We start from the raw sequence: 27,806 nt of genomic DNA on the forward strand, positions 1-27,806 counted from the left end.
TTTGTGCACCATAAAGGGAATATTGTGGAAGTCTGTTTAACTGACTTGCTTGGAGTGAACATTCAACCACATAGATCAAATCTTATTTTCCAAAAGGTAGTTCCTGCTGGTGGGGTTGATGGTTTAGTTCCTCATTTATAATGATCGCTGAGCATTTGACCCTAAAATCCAGACAGGAAATGATTTTATTTGGTGTCTTCAAAGGGAGGAAAGAATGTCACACCTTTTTTGGGTGCCATTCAGCTGCAGGTAAAGCTGGCAGGAGTGCTAATTAGAGGCTGTATCAGTTTAGCTGACCTGCTTTGGCATTGAAGTGTTTAGCAAAACTCACTCTGTCTCTGCACAAAGGAGGACTTGCACTATTCCTCTTAGGAAGCTCACAATTTCATGGCTCTGCATGTAGTAAACATTTGGAGGTAAGGAGCATACAAAAATAAGACTCCTAATGAAATGAAAAATGAAAAGGGGGTTTGCTTTTCCCTTTTGCAAACCAGCAGAATTATTTTTATTTCTTTCTATTACAGGGGGGTTTTCAGGCCCCCATTGTGCTAGGTAATGTATACACACATAAAGACAGTCTCTGCCCCAAAGAATTTACAATCTGTATAAAAGGAGGAGGGACATATTGGGGCTGGGGAGCTTCATGACATGCACCCCTGAAACTTCTGGTAAAACCTTTTTTTATTTTTTTGGAATAGTAAACCAAGTCTCCTGAAGAATGTGGGAGAGAGCAGCTTCAAGAAGGTAGCTAGAGCACAACTAACTTAGTGCAGGAAGCTGGCATATCTCAGTGGAGATGATGCAGGGGGATTTTAGGGTTTTTTAAAAAAAACACTCAACTTTAAAGGAAGTTAAAATGGCCAAAATAAAAATAAACTGCCACTCGCCATCTTAAGGAACTATTTTCAAATTCACCAAGCGTTGACAGTACTAGCCTAGAGCTTACTCTGAACAGAGCTTCCTGTCTGCTATCACTAGGAGTATTTGTAGTTTTCAGATTTACTGGGATGATGTTCCATAAATTAACCCACAACTTACATACTGCAAACCACACCATAAGATAGCTTTAACAATATACCTATTAACTAACCCTCTTTAGATGACAGGTTTCAGAGTAGCAGCCGTGTTAGTTTGTATTCGCAAAAAGAAAAGGAGTACTTGTGGCACCTTAGAGACTAACAAATTTATTAGAGCATAAGCTTTCGTGAGCTACAGCTCACTTAACCATGGCCTTAATTTAAAATCAGAATCTTATTTACAAGTTCTCCAGGAAGGACTAACCATTCCTAAGGTAGAAAGACACAGGACACTTGAAATGTCACTTTTACCCACCATACAATTTGCCACAGGGCAAGATGAGCACCGTTCCTGCAACCTCGTCACATACAATACATATACAGCAGCTGACTTGTGTTTCTCATCACATAAATTTCTGCCCTCCATATCTAGGCAGTTATCACCCAGAGTACTGAAAGCAAGCAGGTAGACCACATACACCAATGGGGTCTAACTACCTGAGTCCAGGCTTCCCTGCCTTACATACTGCAGACAATTGAAATGGAAGAACATGAGTGAGAGAGTCGTGCTAGAAGTGGAGAATAACGTACAGATTCTATACTAAAAAAGAAACCACTGTTTTTACCTGTTTGATTTAGTGGGATTATTTTGTTCATATCCTTGATCTGTGCTGCTGCTACCTCTGGCCTATGTGGAACGGAAGAGCCCTCTTGGGATCTTCTTTTTCCCTACTGCTCCTTGCACCATGTCTTATTCTACTTTACTTTTCTCCACTCATATGTATTCAGGGACCAGAAACAATGCCCTGTTACTAATAATTAGTATTCTTTACTACATATATTATAGTTATGATCAGATGCCCCAATCAAGGTCAGGGCCTCCTCTGTGTCAGGTGCTGTACAAACACATGGAGACCAGGACCGCACCTCAAGCTTACACATGTCAAATAGTAGATTCCAAAGTCCCATACTGGGATTATTACTCACTCCAAACAATATTTCTCAGGCAATCCATAGGATGAAATATCTTCATACAAAATATTCCTGGAGCAACTTCTATAATGAACAAAAATGGTACCCTTATGGAGGACAACTTGCAAACAGAAAAAAGGCTAAATGCAACATATGAATTCTTCACAACAAATAATTTGAAGAGCTGTGTGTGTGTAATGAAACTAGATTATTTTTAATGTGAAAATTATGGCAGATACACAATCACTTTAATAGGATGATTAAGATCTGTAGCCTCCAGGGAAAAGTGTTTGAATAATGTATGCACCTGCAGCCATTAAAAGAGGCAAAAGAGGGAGAAATGGCAAGCACTGTCTCATCACCTCGTTTAGGGATCATGACATCTGTCAATTGGAATTGAAACACAGGAAAACAGAAAATATAGTGTAAGACAGTCTGTGATCATGTAATTAAAAAGGCAACTGCAAAGACATTATTGGCCAAGAAAAATAAGGCCTTATACTCAACTCAGTGGCATCTGTCTGTAATGTGATAATTTTTGAATACTGCGTCCAATCAATTCCAAAATTTCAAGGAATGTTCTTGGCTTCCATGGACAGAACTCATGTTGATTGTGGGGAAAATAGGAAAAACCAAAAGGGGAAGGGGGGGACACACACTGAGTCCTTGGCATCTAATTAGTGCACACACATCAACTTCACCCACCTCTGTAATTGCCTATAGGCCGAAGAAACCTGATGGAAGCTGTTAACACCTTCCAACATCACACCTCCCATCTCAGCTCTTCTCCTCCTCAGTAAAGTTTTAAAATGCTGCCACCCTGAATTACTTTTTCCAGACAGGAAGAAGGGAGCCCCTGGGAGCAAGGGGGTGCACCTTGGGGCCTAGGAGCATGGTGGGGGCAAGAGAATCCTGCTGCCACCTCAAGGTGCACTACCTGCAGATCACAGAGAATGGAAACCAAAATTAAAGACTGGCAAGGACCAGAAGTCTCACATTCCTTACCTCCAAGTTCAGTGTGGGGAAAGTTTTGGCCACTTTCACTCAAAATAACAAAAACACAATCTCAGATACAACAGCCAAGAGCTATGTGTAGAAGAGAACTGAGCTTCTGAAGGTTCTCCTAGCAGCCTGGCTCAAAGTGTTATCCTGAACCACATTTTTTTGTCTTCCTCGGCCTGGGCTTACTTTCCTTAAAATCTCCAAAAGTTAGTGTTTTCCCCTGGCTCAGTGAAGTTCCCCTCAATCCCTGAAATGGTGCCTAAAAATCTGATCCAAGGCATAGACTTGTGAACCCATTATAGCAAATTGTGATGATAGATACCAAAGTCTCAGAATAGGGAGGCCTCCCAGAGCTTGTCTCATGCAGAGGAAAAGGACAGAAGAAGAATCTGACATCATGTAAACATTCTCAAGCAGATGGCAGGTTTATAAACTATAGGGAGTTTCAGGTACTTAGTAAATCACCACAGTGCAGTAAAGGTAAAATTAGACCACTCCCTTGTTCACAAGCAGCAGGGTACTAGGTCCAGTCTCCTTTGGTCAGAAACTAGTCTCTTATCTTGGGCAGGGATGTATCTTAAATCCCTGGAAGCAGCCTTTGTACCAGGCATAAAAATGTAGGGGCTGACAATTTGAGAAAACAGGGAGTTCTCCTGGGAAAATGGTCCCATCCCTATGTGTTTGATATTTAATGGTAGGTGGCAAAATACTGACATACACCTCCTTGTTTCAGGAGAGGAGTTTCTCCCTACAGCCTTCTACAACTCATGAGCAACCAGCCTTTACATTCTCTATGTTGGTGAAACAGATTTATAAGGTACATGTTCCCTCTTCTGTCAAAAGTGTGTCACAAAGCAAGGAAAAATGAGGCACAAATATAAATATCTGTAGACCAAGACCCTCCTGGTTCTCGCTTCCCTGAGCCCAGATGTGGCAAAAGCAAGGCCAGACAAACCTGTTAACTGCTCATACATGGGTCCACCCTATCCCAGCAGTAGCAACCACAAAGACAAGTGGTTGGTGCTTCCTCTAAGAATGTGTTTGGGTGACACCTTTGCTTTAGCTGATGAAGCATTTGAATTTTAATGCCCTTATACACACAAACTGCCCTGCTTCCTGGTTGTCTTAAATATTTATACAACAGTTTTCTGAGGAGATATTTAGTTTGCTGGAATTGCTATTAAGATCCTATCAGTTCTGGACTGGTGTAGAAACAGGAATTGTACAGGATAAGTGGATTTCTGCATCTCAGAACACCAAGACAGAATGACTCCCCTAGTTATCCCATACAGCAGTCTGGGATTCAACAACAAACTTCCCTTAACCAATGACATATTGGTGGCAGTTCTTGTTGGATGTCAGTCTTATCTATGGCTTTCCCTCTAAACTAGGAGCCAGATACTATGATGCCCTTACTCAAGCTGAGTAGTACCTTACGCTGCAAATTAAAATCAATAGGTCTACTCTTAGAATAAGTTCTACTTTGTGTGAGGAATGATGGGAAAATCTGATCTAAGTATCATCTTTAATGGTTGCGACAATGCCACTGGAGAGAGAGGTGGTCACAAAATCCAGGTATGGACCTCAAGGGCTCACAAATACCCTGCACAGTGATTGGTTGTGGGTGCCTGTCAAGATGAAAGGTTTCAGAGTAGCAGCCGTGTTAGTCTGTATTCGCAAAAAGAAAAGGAGGACTTGTGGCACCTTAGAGACTAACAAATTTATTTGAGCATAAGCTTTCGTGAGCTACAGCTCACTTCATCGGATGCATTTGGTGGAAAATGTATCCGATGCAGTGAGCTGTAGCTCATGAAAGCTTATGCTCAAATAAATTTGTTAGTCTCTAAGGTGCCACAAGTACTCCTTTTCTTTTTGTCAAGATGAAAAAGAAGATGCTATCCATTGCATATAGCATAGTGCCCTAAGATTTTCAGGTAACACTTTTCTTTGTAACTTTTCTTAGGCATAATGTCTTCCTACTGGGTCAAGCAGAAATGTATACATCACTTTCTTTGTTTGGTAATTGTCTGAGTTCAGCCTCATTTGCATTTTCCTTTAGATTTAGACACCATCTGCTGCTCTGTTTTCTTTTTCCTACTGTCATAGTCACAAGCATATAATTACCATACTCCTACTCATTTTTTTTCTTGTTCTCTTTCACTACAAGCTTAATTTCTGTGAGAGTTGCTGTCTTTAGCTTGCTTAAACCTGTAATTATTAGAAGACACTTAATGAGATCAGCAGCAATATTCTATGCTACGTGGATATTCTTGAAATGGAATAAACAAGGACAGATGACAAGCTAAAAGACCAAAAGCAATCTTTACATCAGACAAATGTAAGGAAAGGTCAATCTTTTAAAAAACAATATACAAGCAATTAGTATTTTGAGGTCCCCATATTAGGGGCTTTAGACGGGTTACTTGTATTTGTTCCTTGCAATATGTAACTGCAAAATACTGTACATCAATTTAAATGGCAAATACACATAAAGTTCAGTATTGCTTTTTGCTTCTTTTCCCTGAGATCAAAAATTTGGATCATGCCATGAGATGCAAAATGCTGTCATGTTTGTCACTAGTTTCTAATTTAAACTTACAGTTGTATTTTTAGGAGATCACAAGAGACTTGCTGGATACAAAATTGTGCAGTGACTAATATGACCTCACTGCTGCCTCTCATGGAGTATTGTGGCTCTGAATTGATGGTGTGATTAAGGATTCTTTCCTGGCAAAGCACCTTGTGATAATGATTGCTGTCACTGTTAACATTATGAACAGCATACTTTTTATAATTAATATTTTGATCCTTAAAATATCCTGGCACTCCTATTACTCCTATCTGAGCACTTTGAGAGGTTGGAAGCTGACAGAGAAAGCTAGCATTAATGCTCTGATTCACTAATAGCAGCAATTGACTGAATTGGGTTTAAACACACCAAAATGGCTACTTGCAGGCAGATTAAATAACAATTATGTCTGGATTGTGCGGCACAGGTTCCTATTCAGTCAAACCCACCTTCTAACTAAGTAATAATGCACAACAGGGTACTGCATAAAATGTTATAGTTACTTTCCTATAAGGTAAGAATCTGAATGGCAAGTGGCTGGAGGATTACTTAATGGTTATGGTTACAATAGAATATCAGGGTTGGAAGGCACCTCAGGAGGTCATCTAGTCCAACCCCCTGCTCAAAGCAGGACCAATCCCCAATTTTTGCCCCAGATCTCTAAATGGCCCCCTCAAGGATTGAATTTATAACCCTGGATTTAGCAGTCCAATGCTCAAACCACTGAGCTATCCCTCCCCCGTTTATAGTCTAAATCCTGGAGAGTGTCATATCTCCTATCCTTCATAAATCAAAGGAAAAATTAGATGTTCTGAAGCATATTGGAAAAAATATTATTGGGAGATATTTGTAGGTCTCTTTTTATATATATAAAAATATCCACACACCCACCAAGGAGTGGCATTGGAGTTCTTAACATGGCTTTGAGAGACACATGAAAGGAGAACTTTAATAAAGAAGCAAAACTTACAATGTTTTCAGGATCAAATATAAACAAAGTGGCCCCTGTTCACCCCTCTTGGTCTGGCCACTTTGCACCATTCCACTGGCATAAAGTGTTAGAAATCAGGCCCTAACGGAACTGCTGATAATTCCTTCTGAGTAGAAGAGCTCTTGACTGATATAAAGTGACATAGCCATCTCCTGTGCCAACTGTCCCATGCATCCTGGCATATGGGGTGAGGAATATACGTTGCGGCATATTGGACTGGGGGAGGAAGGGATAGTGTGCCTATGCTACACCAAGTCACAACTGATACACATCTCATAGGGTCCTTATCGATGGTGTCATTTAGAGCATCCCCTAAGCCTCTCTAATTTATAGAATGGGCCAAAGCCAGTGTCCGTGCACCAAGAGAATCAAGAAGGTATAACAAAGGTTCTCAAGACTCCTTCATTTACTCCATGGTTAACAAGGTTGTCTTAAAGAAATACACCTAAGTATTGGAGTTCATCAGGCTTCCAACTAATAGTCTGAGATGGAAATTAACCTTCCAGGCACATAGGCTGTTGAGTCTGGTATTTACATCCTAGTTCACCAAAGAGAGTTCTGTAATGTTTCTACTGAAAGCCTGTCTCTCATTGGTCATCATGATCTTTTCAGAATGTATGTGCAGATAATATGTATGGAGATATGTGTACATATATTGGAAGTCACGTTCTTAAGGCCTTGGTGTTAAGGGCAGGTCACTTAGAAACAGAATGCCTTGAGACAGACTTTGTCAGACACTTATCTCACTGGTTGACCATTGTGTATTGTGTGTTTTACAACAGATGTCTATTAGCATGCTGAGTCAAATGGTAATGAAAAGCTTGCGGGAACTTCAGAAGGAAAATAAATAGTAAGAGAGAAGCAGAATGTCTTGGGTATATTATAGCTGCCATTGCTTGTTCTCTTATCCTGTTTCATTAGGAATCTCTTCCTTGAGGTACTGCCTTGTCAAAGGCACAATGTACTATGCTGAAAAGAACCATCAAATATTGTAATCTCCTCTTCTTCCAGAGTTTCTTTCCTTTCTATTGAGAAAAAGCTAAACATGGGTAACTGCTTGTTCTCTGCCACATAATGACATTTGATTTCCTTTCTCGAGTCTTGCCTGTTAGAATTTTTCTGCAAAAAAACCCCCTGAAAAAATTGCAGAGACACTAATATAAGTGACTTGAATAAGTGGCCTTAGATACTAGCAGCTGTATAGTGCTTCCTTGGCATATCTGTATGGCATACCTTGGCGAGCTTAGCTCAGATATAGGTGGGAAAAATATCAGCCTAGGTGAGCATATACATGAGACCTTTTCTCTCTCTGTCACAACTGCAATCAGTGGAAGTCCTGGGGCTCGATCCACCTTCATTTAAAAGAGGGGGCTGATATGGAATGCTCTCTATGAGAGACTTTTAGCTCTGGAACAAGCCCAACTTCACACTGGAACAAAATACCCTGGGTCTGTTGACCTTCAGGACATATGGCATGGTGCATTTATTTGGGCATGCTTCTACAGAGGGGTTTGATGGAGGTAAGAATGCACGAAGAAGAGGAGATTTTTAGTTCATAGGAACTAGATTTCTGATGATGGGGGATTAAGCTGTTTAGTTTTTGTCTGTTCTTGGAACTTTTTATCAGGAGCACAAAGTGCTTTGGCTAGGACCCCCTTTGATTTCGTAGAAATGCAAAGAAATAAAAAAACCCTCCCAATTGATATTGGTGGTGCCATATTTGTCCCTCCCAGAGCAGGGACTTGCATATTGCGCTGTTGAAATTGTAGGCAGCTTTATTCTGAACATCAGGTAACAGAAACTGGCGTGAGGCTCTAAACTGGGTTCCAACAAGAAGCTGGTGAAAGAAAAAAATTTTTCAACCATCTGCATGCCAAACTCTTTAAATTATGGAGCATTTACTCTCCAAACTAATTATTCTGTCTCTGTTAAATTTCCATGCAGAGCCTTCCAGGAATTGGTCTCCTTTTGCATGTGCCTCCATGACATGAAAGGCAATGTTTGATGTATTTTGAGTAATGCAAAGAGCAAGTTGTAATGGAGACCAGGACTAAAAAACCACCAGTAGATTCACTTGCACAGATGGTAACAGCAGCTGCATGGTTTTTAACCTTTTTCATTAGAAATCAGTGAAGGCCTTTGATTGGTGCTGATCCTATTGACGGAATTTCATTATTCCATCTTGAAATTTGAGGGCCTGGTTTGAATTTGGAGTGGGATACAAATTAAAGTTGAACATGAACAAAAACCCAATAAAAAGCAATACTAGGACTGGCCAGGGGAAGGTGGGGTTGGGGATGAGGGGCTTGGGGTATAAGAGAGGGCTCTGGGATTGAGGGATTCAGAGGGCAGGAGGGGGATCTGGGGTGGGGGCAGCTCAGGACTGCAGGCTCCAGGCAGCACTTACCACAAGCAGCTCCAGGAAGCATGTCCCCCTCCAGCTCTGAGGCACAGCCAGGCGGCTCTGCATGCTGCCCCATCTGCAGGAGCCACCCCTGCAGCTCCCATTGGCTGGGAACCCTGGCCAATGGGAGATGCAGGGGCAGTGCCTATGGACTGGGCAGCCCACAGAGTCACCTGGCCACGCCAACACGTACTATGTAGGAGCCAGATGGGGTCATGCCGGCTGTTTCCTGGGAGCCGTGCGGAGCAGGGCAAACCCCCGACCTCACTCCCCAGCGGGAGCCGAGGGCCAGATTAAATGGTCTGACAAGTCGGATGTGGCTCTCAGGCTGTAGTTTGCCCACCTCTGCTTTATGAACTCCAAACTTGGCCTTGTTTCCCAGATTGTGAAACTTTTGATAAAGCTGGGCCAAATTTGTACTGCATTTTGGGTTCCTTCCCTTCTCCTTAGGTTCCTCCCTGACCCACTGCTATCTCCTTGGGATAAAAGCTCCAGTAGCTTTTTACCACTCACCAGTGCTCATAACTGGCAAATCTCCTTCCACCACCTGGCCTCTTCCTGAAACAACTGGCTGGCCTGCTTCTCCATCTTTAGTCTTTAAAAGACCAGTGAGGTAAATCATCTGCCCATCAAATAATCTGTACGGAAGGTCTTCCGTGTGATGTGCTTACTCCAAAAGTATGGAACAGTGCAACCCCAAAGGGCTTCATAACAAGACTGGGAGCTTCCTACTACAGCATTGCATTCTGGAGTGTCCGTCCCATAGAGATGCAAAATTGTAATGTCAGTAGCCTCAATAGGGCCCACAGAAAACTTTCAGTTCCTACTGCTATGGAATTAGAAAGCAGGCAGGGCACCCATCCTTACAAGATCTTCCCTGTAACCTTTAAGCAGAAAAGGTCTTTCCTTGAAATCAGCTTTCCACTGCCCCAAAGAAAAGAAAGACAATATAAAGTGGCCCAAAATTTTAGACATGAATCCTTGAGCTGTGCTTGCAAATCCTGCATCAATTCAGGAAAAGGGATATTTCTGCATGCAAAATACGTAATAGTTTGTTCAAAATGGGCTTTTAGGTATGCAGTTACCCATTTGCCACATGCAAATCTATGTTCTATGGTATACAATGAGTACATACATTCATCGTGTAGCAGTTTATCCTCCCATATTTTGGCTTTGCCCTGACCCTGAAAAAGGGAGTTTACAATTAGTGCAACCAAAGATGGGCCCAGAATAAAACCTGGATCCAGTTCCACCCTGCCCCCTGCAAAAAATTTTGGATGCTGTTTGAAATTCAAACATAGATCCAGATCTGAATTTTGCAGTATCTTCATCATGAGTCAATTCAAAATCTCAATCTGAATTGCCCTAAAACGTGTGGTCTTCAAAATCCAGATTAAAATGTGAAAATTACAGCTTGATCCCTCTTAGTTTCCAGTTGGAATCCATGTTAACTGACTTGGCCATCTCTGTCTCCTATAGACTTGGGACATAACTTGGACATTGTGGGCCTGATCCTATGAGGAATTGAGGGAAATCAGTATCTTGCAGGAAGTGCTCAGCAAGTTGTGGGATCAGGTCAAGTTCTGAGTATACTTAATGACAAATACAGAGTGGCACTGCCAGTCACTCAGCAATCACCAAGAGGAGAGGAAAGATTGGCTGTGGAAATGAGTCAGCCTTTTATGCTAAATGATTGCAAGATGGCAAAGACTAAAGTAGAAGCAAAATTGGTATTCAAAATGCTATCACATAATTATTGGACTACAGTGTGACATTAGGCCTGTATATTATGTAACAATACATCTGAAACTGCTTGGTTTATCAAGGCTACTTTTAAAAGATAATTGGTGAGGACAAAATAATTTCTCCCTAAAATAATAGTTGATTGCTAACCTATTCTCAAAAACAATCTCCAATCCATATAATTGGAGACATGCCTCCCCCCACACCCATGTGGCTTATTCCTACTCCAGGACAAAGAGCATTACTGGTACTTTTGGTGTTAACTTGAATGTAAGCCATCTGTTTTCAATTATTTTACTGCCGAGGATAATCAAGAGTAACATAATGTTACTGTTTTATTTATTGTACTGCTGCAAAATGGAAAAAACAAACAAACAAACTGAAACTGTCTCGTGTGGGACTCCCACTGCAGCTGGCGCATGAACAATTTCTGAAGTGGTAGCTGCCAATTTATCATTTTCTATTTGGCTTATTAATTTAAAATGTGGATGGGGGAAAGAGCACAACATTAGGCTTTTCACTCTTAGGATCAGTCGTGGAAAACTGAAACCTACGCTGGAGTAGGCAGGATGGATTGTCTGATGATTATGGCACTGGATGGGGAATCAGAAGAGTTGAATTCTTTAACGGACTTCCTTAATCTTTCACACAAATTACTTCATTGCTATGTGCCTCTGTTCCCCCATCTGTAACATGGAGATAATTATAATAGGATCATAGCAATGTAAGGCTAGAAGGGCCCTTGAAAGGTCATCTAGTTCAGCACCTTGAGCAGAGGTTGGACAAGTATACCTAGATCATCCCTGACAGTTGTTTGTTCAACCTATTATTAAAAACCTCAGATGAATGGGATTTCACAGCTTCCCTTGGCAACCTCTTCTAGAACTTTACTGCCCTTACAGTTAGAAAATTTTTCCTAACATCTAACCAAAATCTCCCTTGCTGCAGATTAAACCCTTTATGTATTTTCCTGCTTTCAGTGGACATGGAGAACAATTGATCACTATCCTTTTTCAAATAGCCCTTAACATGTTTGAAGATTGTGTTCAGGTTCTCCTGCCCCACACACACATATTGCCAGTTGTCTTTTCTCAGGACAGTTTTTTTTTAAATCTTTCCTCATAGGTCAGGTTTTCTAAACCTTTTATTATTTTCATAGGCGTCGAGTTTCTAATCTGCCAGGGGAAGCCTCGCCCAGTTCTGAGTAGAGTGGAACAATTGTCCCCTTTGTCTTACATGCAATACTTCTGTTAATACACCTGGAATATTAGTCTTTTTCCCAACCGCATGACATTGTTTACTGTGATCCACTCTAACCACCAAATCCTGTTCAGCAGTACTTCCTCAGTTTGTAGCTGTGCATTTGATTTTTTTCTTAAGTATTGTACTTTGCATTTAATCAAATTTCATCTTGTTAATTTCAGACCAATTGTCCAATTTGACAAGGTTGTGTTGAATCTGAATCCTGTCTGCCAAAGTGCTCGCAACAACTTCCAGCTTGGTGGAATCTGCAAATTTTATAAGCATACTCTCCAATCCATTATCCCAGTCACTAATGAAAATATTGAATAGTACTGACCCAAGACAGACTCCTGTGGGACAGCACTAGATATGTTTCCCCAGTTTGACGGCGAACCACTGATAACTATTATTTGAGCATGCTAGTTTTGCACCAACCTTATAGCAATTGAATCTAGACTGCATTTCCGTAGTTTGCTTATGAGAATGTCATGTGGGACTCAGAGTAGCAGTCGTGTTAGTCTGTATTTGCAAAAAAGAAAAGGAGTACTTGTGGTACCTTAGAGACTAACAAATTTATTTGAGCATAAGCTTTCGTGAGCTACTGCTCACTTCATCAGATACATTTGGTGGAAAGGTGCCACAAGTACTCCTTTTCTTTCATGTGGGACTGTGTCAAAAGCCTTACTAAAATCACGATAGATCACATTTACAGCGTGGCCTGTCCCTCCCCACTGCCCATCCACTTGGACAGTAATCCTGCCGAAGAAGAAAATTAGGTTGGGTTTGACATGATTTTTTTGACAATTCCATGCTGGCTATTCTTTATAACCCTATTATCTCCTAGGTGCTTACAAACTGATTGTTTAATGATTTGTTCCAGTATCTTTCCTGGTCTCAAAGCTAAGCTGACTGGTCTATAGTTCTCCAGTTCCTCTTTGTTCCCCTCTTTAAAATAGGTACTGTCTTTGACCTTCTTCAGTCCCATTGAGTTCTCACCCATCTTTCATGACTTCTCAAAGATAATTGCTAATGGTTTCAAGATCGTTTCAGCTGGTTCCTTATGTACCTTAGGATGAATGTCATCAGGCCCTGCCAACTTGAATATATCTAAATATTTTCTAACCTGGGTTTCTTTATTCTTCCATACCTCTGTGAGGTAATGTCAGATTATATTAATTAATGTCTGTGAGGTGCTCAGGCACTGTGGAGATGAATATTATTGAAAAGTCAGTAAATGAGATTGTAGTCTCCTTTTCAATTTGTTTTTTCGGAGAGCCATACTTTAGGGAATATAAAGGTATTTGGATGTGTTTCTTTTTGTATTCTGCAAGTTACTTTTCTGCACCTTCATTTTTCTACAAATAATAGGTGAACTTCTCTCCTTGGATGCATACATGGAGTTCAAGTGGTGCTCTGTGAACATGTCCAGAAACAGTGTTTAGCCCATCATGTGCATAGGATCAAGAGTTATGATGTCTGAGTTATCTCAGAGGAGTGATGTCTCTTTCTTCTCAGACAAGTTCTTATTTACACTGGTATGAAACCAGGGTAATGCCATCTATGTTGTTGGAGCTAGTCCAGTTTCTCATCTTTGTGAGAGCATGTCATACTCCAGATTTCTTATTTTATTTTGAGTGACGCACCTGTTTACTTTTCCCTAGCTTGCTACATTAAGGCCTGATCTTGCATCCTTTATATTGTTTTCAGAACTGGTCTTTCCCTGAATATCTGGAGGCAACATGAGAGGCTGTTAGGCCCAGATTTTTAAAGATATGTAGGTCTTACTTTGCTCAGCATTTCAAGGCCTACATTTCAAGGCCCACTTTCAAAAGTGACAGATACTTTAGAGACTGATTTTTTTTATTTTACATATAAATATATGAAATTATATGAAAATATAAAAATACAGGAATGACGACACTGTTGGACAAGTAATGGTGAGATCACATAACTAGCTGAAATTTGTTTTATGACTGATTACCAAAATGTCATAGTTTCCATTGAACAGATACAAAAAATTACACCTATCTCTTCTGACTCAGTTCTGTTAAACTTGATTTTTTATTAAATTTATTTTGAGTGGGGAGGGAGAAAACCAGAATGAAGCATTTTTGTTATGTTGAAATGACCTGTTTTTGACACTTTTTGGAACAGAATGCTTCCATTTCAAAATGCCTCTTTGAAAGAACACATATTGGTACTTTATATAAAAAATTGAAGTTTTAAAAGATAGAAATCAAAACAAAATAATTCCATGCTTTCAAACAAAAATATTTTAATTGACCACCCTGCCTCAAACTTAGTTTAGTGGAAACTTCTTTTTGTTGTTGTTGTTTTTTTTATTGCAGAAAAGAAAGCTGAACAAGAACCAGAAATTCTGTGATTTCAGAATATTCTATCTATAGTAAAATTATGCTCACTGTACATTCATTTATGTAAAAGCACTTTCTATTTCCCCATGGTATTTTCTCACTATTACTCTATCTGTTGGATTTCACTCTATGTTGTGCATTCTTCTATATCATGTTCTGCTGAAACTTTTTTCCTGCTTTTTTCCCCCCCTTTTTTCTCACATTTTATGCAAAAAGTCATTTTCTATATTAATAGATCTATTTAATGATTGACCCCTTACACATTTATGTCCAGGCACTGTAGTTGGGTAAGAACCTTTGCACAGAAAATTACTTTTCTCCCCGCTGACTTTTTGCTAGCTCCCTTGAAGGACTAAAATGACTAACTTTTCACCTGAAGAATTACATTACTGTGACTTAATTTTTTTAAAGCTGGAAGTTGTATTTTATGAACTTCACTTCTAGTAGAGTTGACTGTGAGTTGCAACATTCTCATCTGGATATCATCCCTCTCTCTCTACTCCAAAGGGGCATTTGGATCCAGTTATGATTGACTCCGTCAATAATCATCACAAGAGTTGTGAAACAAATATCCCTCTCTTCTTCTCCAGGGTCCCCCACTGCCTCTCTCTCTCCATTCTCATCTTATCAACCTCTCATTAGGTTCCCATCCCCTTCAAATTTCTTTATTTTTCCACCATGCCCCTCTTTTTGTTCCTCCCCATGGCAACATCATCACTCTCCTTCATCCCCTTAGTTGAAAACTTTTATTTGTTTTCTGCATCCCAGTTTCTCTATTCCCAAACTGTCATTAGAAGGTCATTTCCACCATGCATGCGTACGCTGGGTGGTAGGGGAATTGTCTCCTTTGTATGGACTCTGTACAGCTCATCAGATTTTACTTTAAGTGGAGTCTGACAAAATGAAAAACGCTCATTCAATCACATGTGTTGCATTGCCCTAAAACCAGCACGGATGGGGAGCTGGAAAATAAAAACTCATTTGGTGAATTTTTTGAAACAAAGGAGGAAAATAGGAACCAAGGCCACAAAGGACATAGAATTGCTGACTCTCTCTGAAGAGAACAGGCGTCTGGGAATGCTAAATTCTCTTAAGTCCTTCTGCTCTCCCACAATGGTGATGTCACACTTGTAGGGAAAGCAGAACCACCATCAATAGACCTGATGTGTGGACCAGAGTAAAAGTTAGCCCATAAGCCCCAATCCTGCTAAGAACTCTGAATAGGTGTTTGAAGAACATGACAGGCACGTGTATTAATTTTTATGAAGGTTATTTCTCTGTGGACTTTCAGTTATTGTATCGCTGGTTAAAAGGTAGCTAAGAGTTATCCTGAAGGAATGGCTGTAACACTGTAATGAAACATTGCCTGTAGACAGAGCCCAATTCCTTGCGCCTCCAATAGGCCACTCTGGGAATGAAAACTTTCTCCTGCCCCCTCTGGAGAAATGTGTAAATCAGTTTGCTCAGGTTCAGGAGTCCTGTTTGAAATCTCAGGAGATCTTTGGGGGGAGACTGCCAAGCAAAGGATCTTTGACATGATAAAAGACAGCCTGTGTCCTGAGGGGGAGACTGACTGGGGGAAACGTCCCTCAGAGAGGCAGAGGCTGCAGCCTGCTTCACTCAGCCCCAATGCATAGGAGGTTCCTGGGTCAAATGGGATCTTTTTAAACTGGCAAGGGATGATAAGATGATTTGCATTTAGATTTTTGTTATTTTTAACCCTTTTGTCTCTGCTTGTGGTGTACATAAATAAATTATAGTCTGATTTGAACAAGCTATTCTCTTACTGAATTCTTCAGCCTGTCCTAGTTCCCAGAGAGGATTCTGAATCATAGGTCCAAACCCAGTTGGAGCTGCAGGAGGTAATGCAGATGGGGAAATGGGAAATGTTATAACCTGGTGATCCAGTCAAGAGTGGGGTTTATTGCTGGACTTCACTCGGAGACAATTTCAGGTATAGGCCTGTCACTTGTAAATGGCCAAAGATAGACTGAGGTACAGGTACAGCTTATCTTCTCAACTGTAACATGATGGGAACCAACTGAAGTCACTGCAGGACTGAGGATTTGATTCCTAATTAGTACACCTGTGGTGCTCATAATGGATGAAAAAGTATATCCTTATCACAGTGCACTTAGTACCAGCTACCTGTTAATAAAATGAGATTATTTTATATCATTGCAATCACATGAAAATAAACAATTTCCATCTTTCCAATAAGCAAGAAGCAGATTTTTTAAATGTAAACTTTTATATACAAAATTGCTCGCACAAGTTCATTTAATAATAGAATCACATTTTATAACAGTAACAAAATCACAATATCTATATATATTTTTCTGCATTAACAATTAACTCTAGATAATAAAAATATATTACAACATTTGATATGTATTCACAAAGCACAAGCCGCTGTGAACAGAACAGACAGCAGAGGCCTCTTGTTCAAAAATATGTAAGTAAGTTAATTACATTGCTCTTTAATCTTTTTTTTTTTAATTCAAGGTATTATTGTAACAGAGTTAGGATGTCTGTCAATCTGTCTTTACACAAATGATTCAGTACATCTGAAACATAAATAGGACAAAATGAAAAAAGGAGTACATCATTTAGCCTACCGGGAAAATTGGTGTTCTTATGTACCTAGCAGTCTTGTTCTGTTTTGTCGCTCGACATTTATATTGATGTAAATTTTCTCAGTGAAATTTAGAAATATTTTATTTATTTAGCTATTTTTCTGAATAAATAGTCCCTATAAACACACAGTATTATTGATGAAAAAGGAGTTTAAAGAAGTCCAAATATAAATTTAAATGATATGGCACATTTTAATGCTGAAGTAGTCAATATATTCTACAGGTACAGTAGCTGTTAACTGTATTTCAGAACTAACTTACATCAAACTTGCTAGGTACCAGTAGACATGGAAATAATCATCTTTTATATTTATTGAAACATAAAGGCCCGGTCCTTCAAACCTTTAGTCAAGTGGCTGAATCTTATGCATCCAAGTAGTCCCACTGGGTCTTACGTAAGGGTTTGTCTGATCGGTCCCATAATCATTGTTGATGATTGTTTGGCAAAAAATCTAATCCTGAGGAAAAATTTTTTTTTACTGAACTGCATCTGGAAACATTGGCAATATGTTACATTCCTTTAAGAATTCAGAAGTGATTCACTAGTGACTGCCAAGTCTATGAGATTTTGTTTTCTAAAATGATCTTAAGAAAATAAAAACATAGTGGAAAAAATCTGATATTTAGAAAAATGCCCTGTATCTAAATAAAGGTAAATCAAGGCACCTTTTAGTTATATATTTCTCTTTTCCAAGGCAATTTGTGATACTGAATTTTCAAATATCTGCTCTGGGGAAGCCCCCTTGATTCTCTTTAGTATAGCAGCTCCATTTTCACACTTTCTGGTTAGAAGGTTTACTGGGATGAGCTTGGGGTTGGGAGTTAGCATACCTGGGTTCTGTTTCTGCCACTGCCACTGATCTGCTGTGTAACCTTGGGCAAATCACTTAATTTTGTTTTGTAACAAGTGACCATCCATTGCTCTGGATCCTTTCACAGTTTAACATCCCTGGGCCTCAGTTATCACATCTGCAAAGCAAGGATAATAATACTTTGTAAAAAGCTTTGAGATCTGAAGATAAGAAAGCTCTATAAGAACCTGATACAAAGACCATTGAAAGCAACAGGAGTCTTTAAATTGACTTCAATGGGCTTTGGATCAGGATCCATAAGAGCAAAGCAATTAAAGTAATGGGACTATCTGTAGTGTAAACAGAATCAGGCTCTATGTTAGTATTCTTATTATTAGGGTTGTGTTTGCATTTTCCTTGTAAAGCACTATTTTAGTTTTTCTCTAGGAATTCTGACTGGGCTGAAACCAAAGAAGTGGTTGGTGGTTTTCTAGTATTCATATTATTTTTAAAAATGCCGGATTTTTTTAAGCTCTAAGTATACAAATAACTGGAAGATAGTTTTCCAGCATTTAACAATAATTACAACATTAACATTTTTTTCAAATACAGCTTCTGTAGAGCATTAGTCAATTATGTGGACTTGTGCCTTTTGGGTACATTGAAACCATGTGCGATAACACTTCTTAAACAAAGTTTCATATTTTTACTACACAGAATTACTGCACATGTATGGTGTAGTACACATGATATATTACCAACCATGTATTCGCTTTTCAATACACACATTCTTGACAGTGCAATTAGTCTATCCAGCCAATCATCTTCATTATAAATATAGATATATATGATAAACCATAACAACCATTAGCAGTTTGTTAAATCAATATGCCTCATTTAGAAAAAGTAAACCCTAAATACATATTTAAATGATACACAACAATGACTTTGGAGGCCAGTAGTAAACATTTTGTACAGACCTTAACAGCTCTTTCTACCATGTGAACTCTTATACATCTCCTTGAGGGACATCTTTCTTTTTTTAGCAGTAGATTTTAATCAAAAGTTCACACACAAGGACTAAAAATATCATCAGTGGCCTGACATAAACCATAAAAAGTAATTTAAAAAAGAATTAAGGCTAACACTTTATCCTTAGCTCACTCCTATGGGTCTGAGTATTGGAGAGATTGCTAAAGATGTAGGCCTTGATTTTGCAAACACTTAAGCACATGGCTAGTCCCTATTAAAATACATGCATAAGTATTTCAAGAATCAGGGCCTTACTTGAGCTTTTGTATTGTATTACATGCTCAGTAATAGTGATGGTGGGGTGAATGGAGTCTCTAGCTTTTTTTCAAAAGTTTTGTTAGATTATCTGAATTTAATTTTGGCTGATGATTCCAGTACTGAGTGGGCAGCAAACAACCTCCAAGAAGTTGTGTTCAATACACGCATTATGCAAGTTGAAAGTGTATAGGACTAGATATTCAAAACCTTGGATGCTTGTCATACTTAAAACTTGTGTAGTAAATTAGTGGGAGGAACAACAAGAGTTTGGAGGTTGAGTTTTAGATAAATGTTTGGCTGTTTAATCAGACTGTCCTAGCCACTTGGGTTTAAAGAATTAGTCTGAAAATCTCTGGAGAACAGATTCTCACAAGACCAAAATGTTTCTGATCCTCAAAAGAGGGCTTGGTTTGGCATGTGAGAATAGTTTTGGTGGAAACTTAAACTCACCTGAAAACATGGGCCACTTGGGTCCTCCCAAACTCCCTTTATATAAATATTCTATGGACTTGAATCAATACTGTTTACACAGCCTGTGTCTTCTCCATGTACTCTTCACTAGATGGATATTCAGGTCAGGACCTCCTACATTTACTATTAGACAATCTTTTGAGGGTTGAGGAGTGGGTTGTGAATGACCTCTTCCAGGTTTCAATAGGGAGACGAGGTGACACTGTCCTATTGCAGATATTGGGAGCACTGCCAGGAAGGATCACTTTCAGAGAACTTTTTTTAATATCTAGTTCCAAAAAAGTTGGGAACTGCAGCCTCTCATAGCAGGTCTGATCTGGGACCACTGAAATTAGAGGAACCTTTCTCATTTTACTCTGTGGGCCCAGAAACAGACCCTACATACCTAGGGCCAGATTTTTTTAAAGTATTTAGACCTTAAAGATGCAGATAGATACCTAGTGGGATTTTCAGAAGAACCTAGATACTTATCAATGGAATTAGGTGCCTAGAAACTTCTGGAAATGCCACTAGGTGTCTATCTGAATTTTTCAGCACCTAAACACCTTTAAAAATCTGTCCACAAGAAATTTTATGGTTGGGTTAAATAATATCTAACCAATCATAAACAGGGCCAGATCCTTACCTGATATAAATCAGCATAGCTCTATGGAAATGAATAAAAATATGATGATGGTTATGCCAGCTGAAGATCTGGTCTTTTTATTCACTGGAATGGTCAGTTTCAATCTCTTATTGTTTTTCGCATTATTAACCCAAATACACCCATTTATATGCTATAAGTGTCCGTCAAAGGACAATGAACATAAAAGAAGCTCATGCTTTTAAAAGGTTACATACCATATTGGGCTAAATTTTCATAAATAGCCACCCAAGTTCTGTCTGCAAAACACAGAGTTGCACATGGGAAGATAGGTAATTGGACATGCATGTGGAAAATGGATATAGAATATTGAATTGCGAATTTAAAAAGCAAACTGTATATTGTAAAGGCAGTTATGCAACTTTTGTAGATGTAATACAAGGTTTACTGAGCACATTTTATGCACACTTTAAAAAAAATATTTATATAGTTTAAAATAATAACTGTACATAAAACTTACATACACAGTTGCGCTTCCAACAGGAAGACTGCAATTCTGCTTCATGGTGAGAGATAAAGTATTGTGCATTCCATTTGCCATCATTATTCTAACTCACTGGAGCGAAAGTATCATATAGTGTATGTGATAATAGACACATAGTAACTTGCATGTACATTCATCACTCAGGCACATATTTTAGAAAACTTTGCCCATTGCCTACAAGAATTTCTCTTAATATCTAGAACTTAATGAGCCACTGAATCATATTTCTAGCATCTTATAAAATATCAGCAAAATGTTCAGATATTACTTTTATTTTCTATATTGAATCAGTTTATTGAGCACCAGCATTTATAGCTCTAGCTTGTATCCTGTGCTAGAAATATGGTAATGTGTCAGATATCTGTATCAAGTTTAAAAAAATGCAAGTATGAGAAAATTAAATTTGCTTCTCTTATAAGGTTAATTGTAGAAGAAAGGCACCATGAAAGAAAGATAAATTGCTACTCAACATAAAGGGGGAGAGATTTATTGCTCATGATGACACATGAATCAACCAAGGACTGAGTGTGACAGTTGTAATAAAACAAACCTGTCTATATTCTTCTCCATCTTTTACTAGCCACCTTAATAGTTCTAGTAAAAGTTGGCTCGGAAGTCATCTCACTCTTTTTGAATGATTGCTCTTTTTAAAAAGTTAATCTCTATGGGGACAGTATTGAATATTTAACCAGTCCTATGGTGGTTCTGCATGCAAACCTCCTATTGACTTCAATAGCAATCCCATGCACAGACTAACAACAGGAACAGGCCTTAAGACAGCGAGTTGCAATTTACTTAAACAAATGTGATCACTGTGGAACATACAATTATCTATATTATGCCCTTTACAATTTTTAAACTGACTATCAGCCGTTAGTCATTCTCCCCAACTCTTGTCAGAAATACAATCAGGCCATTAAAATAAGTCCTTAAGAAAGAAATATTGAACAGGATGTTTCTACTTATTTCAACTGAGAAAATCATGTTAAGCCAGAAAAAACAAATTATTAAGATGAGGTAGACAATTTAATTTGGGGGGAAGGGGCTAAACTTGGGGTGTTGGATCAGAGGAAATTTATTTAAATTCCCTAACATCCGATGAAGTGAGCTGTAGTTCATGAAAGCTTCTGCTCAAATAAATTTGTTAGTTTCTAAGGTGCCACAAGTACTCCTTTTCTTTTTGCGAATACAGACTAACATGGCTGCTACTCTGAAACCTAACTTTTTATGTAGTGATACAATTGATTTGACTACTATTAATAGTTAACATGAGAATTGATAGCTACACTGTAAATAAATATCTCCCTTGTTTAATATTTCATTTTTAAAGTATGTGAATGTTTGTTTATGTACATTTCACTATAGAAGAGAGACCTTTATAGAGCAATGGCTAAATTCACCATGGTTCTTTGCAGGCAAATACCCACATGGATACATGGGGCCTGATCCAAGACCAATTGGAATTAGTGAAAAGATTCCCATTGACTTCAATGGGCTTTGGATCAGGCTTTTGCTAAAGCTTCAACAATAGACATTCTTCCAAGATGCAGGAGATTGAAGAAAGCAGCTAGAACCTCCCTTGTCTGGGTGGGACAGCTGTAAGGGACCAGTGTTTCCAAAAAGTGGACAAAGCTGCTTGGTAAATGTGTATGGCCATACCACCTGGGACAATACCTTTAGCCTATCAGCCTCTGCTAATGGAGCCAATAGATAGGAATAAAGTTCCCCTCACATAGCAGAAATATAAGGGAGAGCAGTACCATTGCCTACCTTACTCCAAGAATGAATTTGAGACCTCCAGTGCAGAGGGCCTCATCAGCTCAATATGGCCCTCAGTTTCATATTTATCTGCAGAATATGAACAGAGCAAAACAATTTCAATCTCATCAAGGACTTGAACCATTATTGGAAGATGCCAATCGTAGAGAGACGTCAGTCATATGAATGACGGTATCTCACTATATTCATTCAATTCCAGGTGTATTCTGGGCACAAATCTGCAATCATACCATCACCAAAACATTCAGCTGGTTTTGTGGAGCAGACTACTTTAGACTGAACACTATCCAAATCTATTTCTTGACAATTTTTGTTGTGATGTAATTATGCCTTTGTATTAAGTTTCTGAACTGTAAATCACTTTCTGGAGATAAGTGTGCAGATCTGAGGCAGAATTTTGTCTCTTTATCAGAAAAATTGACTAAAATCCACCAAGAAGTATTATCTCAGTATCAGAACACTTTGGTTACTGGCACAAAGAGTGAGTTTATAAAAATCTTTTTGATATATTTAACAAACATATATACCATGTTAAGTTTTTGAAACCAACTGTGCTTGACTTAAAATTAATCTTGTGTCATAATGAGGACATCATGTGCTACCAATTAACTTTAAAATTACAGTATCAAAAATGAGGATTGATTGATCATTGTTCTTGTTTTTGTTTTTTACATATCAGTTAACTGGCAAAACATTTGGAATGTACAGAAATAATCTTATGTCACCTTGATTTTCATTGAATCAAAAGGACAATTGCTGAAAAGCTGATAAGATTCAAAATGATCAATGAATATAATTCTGAATGAATGGCTGGATGATGGTTTCAGGGTCAGATATGTATGTGTCACTTAATTATGAAGTCATCTACTGACTGTTATAATTAAAGGATAAAGTCAACTGAATAATACTTACAAAACGGAATTGTGTTGCCCTGAACTATGATTCTCATGCTAAGTACTGAACCAAATGTAACATACAGAATGAAGTCCCCATAGAAATATTGTACACAGGATTATCTTAATTTTGTCTGAATGTTTTGCCAATTTGCATATCTGCATTAACAGCTGACTGAATTGAAAATGCAGTGATTGCTAATGACAGAGCTGTTCATTAATAAAAGACTGAGAAGAAACATACCTCTAAAAGAGAAATGGGATTAGATTCAAATCTGGGTTCAGACTGAAGTCTGCAGATTGAATCCAGCTCTATAAGGGGCTAAATCTAATACCCTGAAATTTGGGAAGTTCCGATCTTGATCCAGAGTTTGGACCGCAAATTAGGTAGAATTGGATCCATGATATTTGGCTAAATCCATTTCAGTTTTGGGCCTATCTCTACTTCAAACAACCTCCTACTTCTCCCCAAAAACAATTAACCATCAAAACTATAACAATTTAAAGCTTTTCATGATTAATAAAGTTTCAGTGAAGAAAATAATTAGACACTCTAAAAACTTTCTGGGAAATGAGTCCAGTCCTGAAGTCATTGGGTAAAATCTTCCATATCCCTATACAGTTCAGACATGTAGGAAAGGGAGTTGGGGGAAAGGGACATAAGTATCCTGACCTCTTATCCCTGTATACCCTTTGGAAAAGTCCTCTAGAATTTCTTGGGAAGGAAACCAAGAAGGTTCTATAGAAATTACTCTGAGGACCTACAGGATTAAATAAGGAATGATGGCCTTAACTGAGCCATCCTCTAGCATTCTATAGAAGACATCATTCTCTATTCAGTTCTACAGGATAGTTCAAAAAAGCATATAGAAAAAGGACCTCAGATACTACAGCAAAGGGGCTATATAGGTAAACAGACAGATAATTTTCTATTAAGCTTTAACAAGATTTTCAATAGGAACCTACTCAAGCAGCCAGGTTAGAGTCATTCTGTAGTTCTAGCAAGGGGGATCAGGTGGAGCATCATATAGAGCCAGCAACATGTGCAAGCCAGGGATGCACACTGCAGCTTTTTAGAGTCATTTTAAAATGGACCCTGCAATGTTTTGCTCCTGCCACTTCTATGGCTCCCTCAGATAAGGACAGGGTTTGACCTGTTATGGGTGCATCACCCTGCATTGAAGTCAATGGGGTATTTGTTTTTGGAGAGCCGGCAGGTTCAGGTATAAATTACAACACTTCATGTGAAAAGAAGGACATATGAAGCAGCCAGCTTCACTCTGAAAGTTGTTACATGGGCTGCTGATGAGGTGCAAGCTAGACTGTGAGCTTCAGTGAATAACATTCATGACCATTGCTAGTTAATGATAGCTACATGTTACTCTCCCCCAACCCCTTTGTATTCTTCCATCTTTCGTGGAGATTCTGTGCCAGCTTCCTCATTCAGTCATTTGCAATATATTCTGATTGTGCGATTCGCTTGTGAGGGCTGAGGAATTTATGGAGCTTCTTTTAAGAATCTTGTTTATTATGTCCTTCCATGTCTTCTTGTACTGGTGTCGTAATAAAGAGTACACAAAAGGGTCTGAAACAGCTTTGCTGTAAGCCAAGCACTTGGAAATGACTCCCCAGTGAGAATTGATGGGGACTACAGATGATAATTCTACCAGTCTGCCAAGAAACAGGGAAAAGTGTTACTGAGAGAGAGACATAACAGTACAGATGGAAACAGAGCAAAATGCTAGTGGTACACCAGCTGGATCAGGGAGGGGAATTTTCTTTGTATTGTTCAGTTCTTATCAGAGCAAGGGACTACAATTTCAACATATTACATTGGTTCTACATACAGCTGCCTTTATTATAAATGGAAGTTACATGCCTACCTCCGTGTGCAGGTTATTAGAGGACTATAACTGGATGACCAGTTCTGTGCACAACAAAACAAACCAACACAGACCAAGTACCAGCTGTACTGGTTTTTATGCAGTGGTTCTTTATTGTGAAAACCACATTCTACACACAAGCCATTACAGCTGACTTCTTGGGATCTTGAAATTACTGAATGATAGCATCAACAAGGGAAAAAAGCATGAGCCCACCTCCCCAAGATTTTTAAACTAAATGCAGAGGCCAAATTCTCATGTTTTACTCAGTCCTTTCTCAGATAAGCCTGCATTTAGTGTAGTCTGAAATCCTGAGGAATCATCTCTGGATCTGACCTGAGCAGAAATGTTTACTATATTGGGCCACATACAGCCAGCTGTAAGTAAATGCATTCTACTGGCTTCAGTGCAGTTGCGTCCACTTGCAGCAAGGCTATGTTTACTATTCAGGCTTGATTTTTGGAACTATTGATATGAACATGACTTTACTTGTATGAGCTCTCCCATGTCTTTTCTAGTAACAATGAGAAAAGAAAACAAAGAAGGTACTTCCTGTTGACTTAGAGCAGGTCCCATTCAGCGTGGGTCTCAGACTGAGCATTTAGGGACCTCACACAAGTCTTATGATACATACCAGATATTTAACAATTATTCTTTGACTTGCTAGGCCATATCCTATCTGTATGCCCCTCCTGAGAAGGTGTAATGCTTTCTTTGATCTCTACTGGGATGCTTATCCCTATAAGGTCTTGGTCTAGTAAAGGAAAGCATGAATTTACACTTGACTTTTTTTCAGAAATTATTTTGAATAGTGGTGTATCATCAGGTTCATGTTTATTATTTGTTTTGCTTAGTCACAAATTAATTAATTAAATGAATACAGTCTTTACTGAAAATTTCCTATTAAATATCATGCTATTATCACACAATCACTTGTGCGCAATAAATTAATCTCAACTATTCAAGAACCTTTTTCCAAATTGTATAAAATAATTTTCTAAATATTGTCCTAAAACCTTTTTTAGTGTGCTCGAGTTCAACACCGAGAGGCGTGCCATTGCTCAGGCTAATGGATTGCATGTGCAGAATATTAGCCATACATCTACACTGCAAAACAAAAACAACCGCCCCCCCCAACACAAAGAACTACTGCAGCGAGTCCGAGCCCAGCTAAACTAACTGGGGCTTGAACTATGGGTCTAAAAATATCAGTGTATAGGTTCCTGCTCAGACTGAAGCCCAGATTCTGAGACCCTCCCTGCTCGATGGGTGTTAAGACTAAGGCTCCAGCCCAAGTGGGAATGTTTACCGTGCTATATTTAGCCCTCTAGTACAAGCCTCATGAACCTGAGTCAGTTGACCCAGGCTCTGAAACTTGCTGCTGCAGGGTTTGTTTTTGCAGTGTAGATGTATCCTAGATCTTGAAGGATGGTAGCTTCTGTAATGTTCTTGATAACTTTTGAATATTAGACATTTTGGAAATCTTCCTGTTGTCACAGAGGAACCATATACCTCTTCCTGTTCATCTGGACCAACTCTTGAGCAGCCTGGCTAATGACCCTAGATGGTAGCAAGTATCATGAGTGTTATCTGGCTCTAAAATAATCGATGACCCATCCAATTTCTATTAAATCTAATGGAAAGATTCCAATTGTCTTCATTCAACATTTGATCTGTCTCTAAGAAAAGGGGGCAATGTAGGAAAATTCATCACTGAGAGATCATCTGGAAGCTAATATTAGAGAGATGTTCTGAATTAATAAATAGTCATTTAATGGAATAAAATATACATTTGCAATATAGCAATGCAAATTTTTCAAAGCAGCAGTAAAAAAGAATTTCTCAGCTAAGTTACTTCAGTTTGTGCTGATTCAAATACAGATACTTCATTTTGTGATATTTCAGGCAATGTTGACAAGACAATATTGACTATAGTGCAAGCTTTTGTCTTGCAATGTCTTTGAGAAGCACTGAAGGGCAGTTCTGCTCAACATGTGTCCAAAATTGTTGAAAAACAATTGATTTTTCCAGAACAGTGTTTCAAAAGATGCATGTACTGCTATGTGAGAATAAAATGCCTTGATTTGCACTGGGAAATTAAATCTTTGCTGAAAGTTTTCAGCAGCAGGTCCCCCTGAACATGAACAGCAAATGGGTTTATTGCTAGTGTTCCTGCAGGGGAAAAAAATGTCAGTACCGTTTCAGAGAGTGTGACTGAGTCGCAGTTTATGAAGCAATATTAAAAGTAGCTTTGTCTGACTCAATCATCTTACAAATGTGTATGTCTTCTCCCTTGATTTCTTAATATTTTGCTTAATTCCTCTCTGAATCATGCTTTTTGAAGGAGAATTGAGAAGCGGCATGGGCCAAAGTTTACGGCACTGCACTGGGACTAAGGAGACCTCGGTTCCTTAATTGGCTCCGCAACGAGCCTTGGGCAAGTCACTTCACCTCTCTGTGTTTCTCTTTCCTTTCCCACCCTTTGTTTGTCCTGTCTACTTACACTGTAAACTCTTTGGCTCAGGAGCTGTCACTTAATGTGCCCTGGTATACACTATAAAATCCACACCCCATAGCGATGTAATTATACATACCTAATCCCCGCTGTAGACAGTGCTGTGTTGA

The 27,806-nt window shown here is 38.9% G+C and overlaps 1 protein-coding gene across 2 annotated transcripts in view; it reads right to left on the reverse strand.

Moving 5' to 3' along the window:
* Positions 1-16,555: 16,555 nt before the first annotated feature.
* GPR26 (G protein-coupled receptor 26) overlaps positions 16,556-27,806 on the reverse strand; it is a 30,051-nt gene continuing 18,800 nt past the window's right edge. Inside the window, exons 3-4 of one of the 2 annotated variants that reach the window (XR_006282832.1) lie at positions 21,844-24,969; positions 16,556-21,714 (exon numbers count right to left, since the gene is read on the reverse strand). Coding sequence is in view for 1 of the 2 variants with exons in the window: in XM_038411046.2 (XP_038266974.1) it covers positions 24,738-24,969 (232 nt within the window). In the remaining variant the exon portion in view is untranslated. Of the gene's footprint in view, positions 24,970-27,806 lie in introns of both variants that reach the window. The other variant, XM_038411046.2, reaches the window with a different exon arrangement.

Source organism: Dermochelys coriacea, chromosome 7, assembly GCF_009764565.3.
Source record: "Dermochelys coriacea isolate rDerCor1 chromosome 7, rDerCor1.pri.v4, whole genome shotgun sequence".
Taxonomy (NCBI): domain Eukaryota; kingdom Metazoa; phylum Chordata; order Testudines; family Dermochelyidae; genus Dermochelys; species Dermochelys coriacea.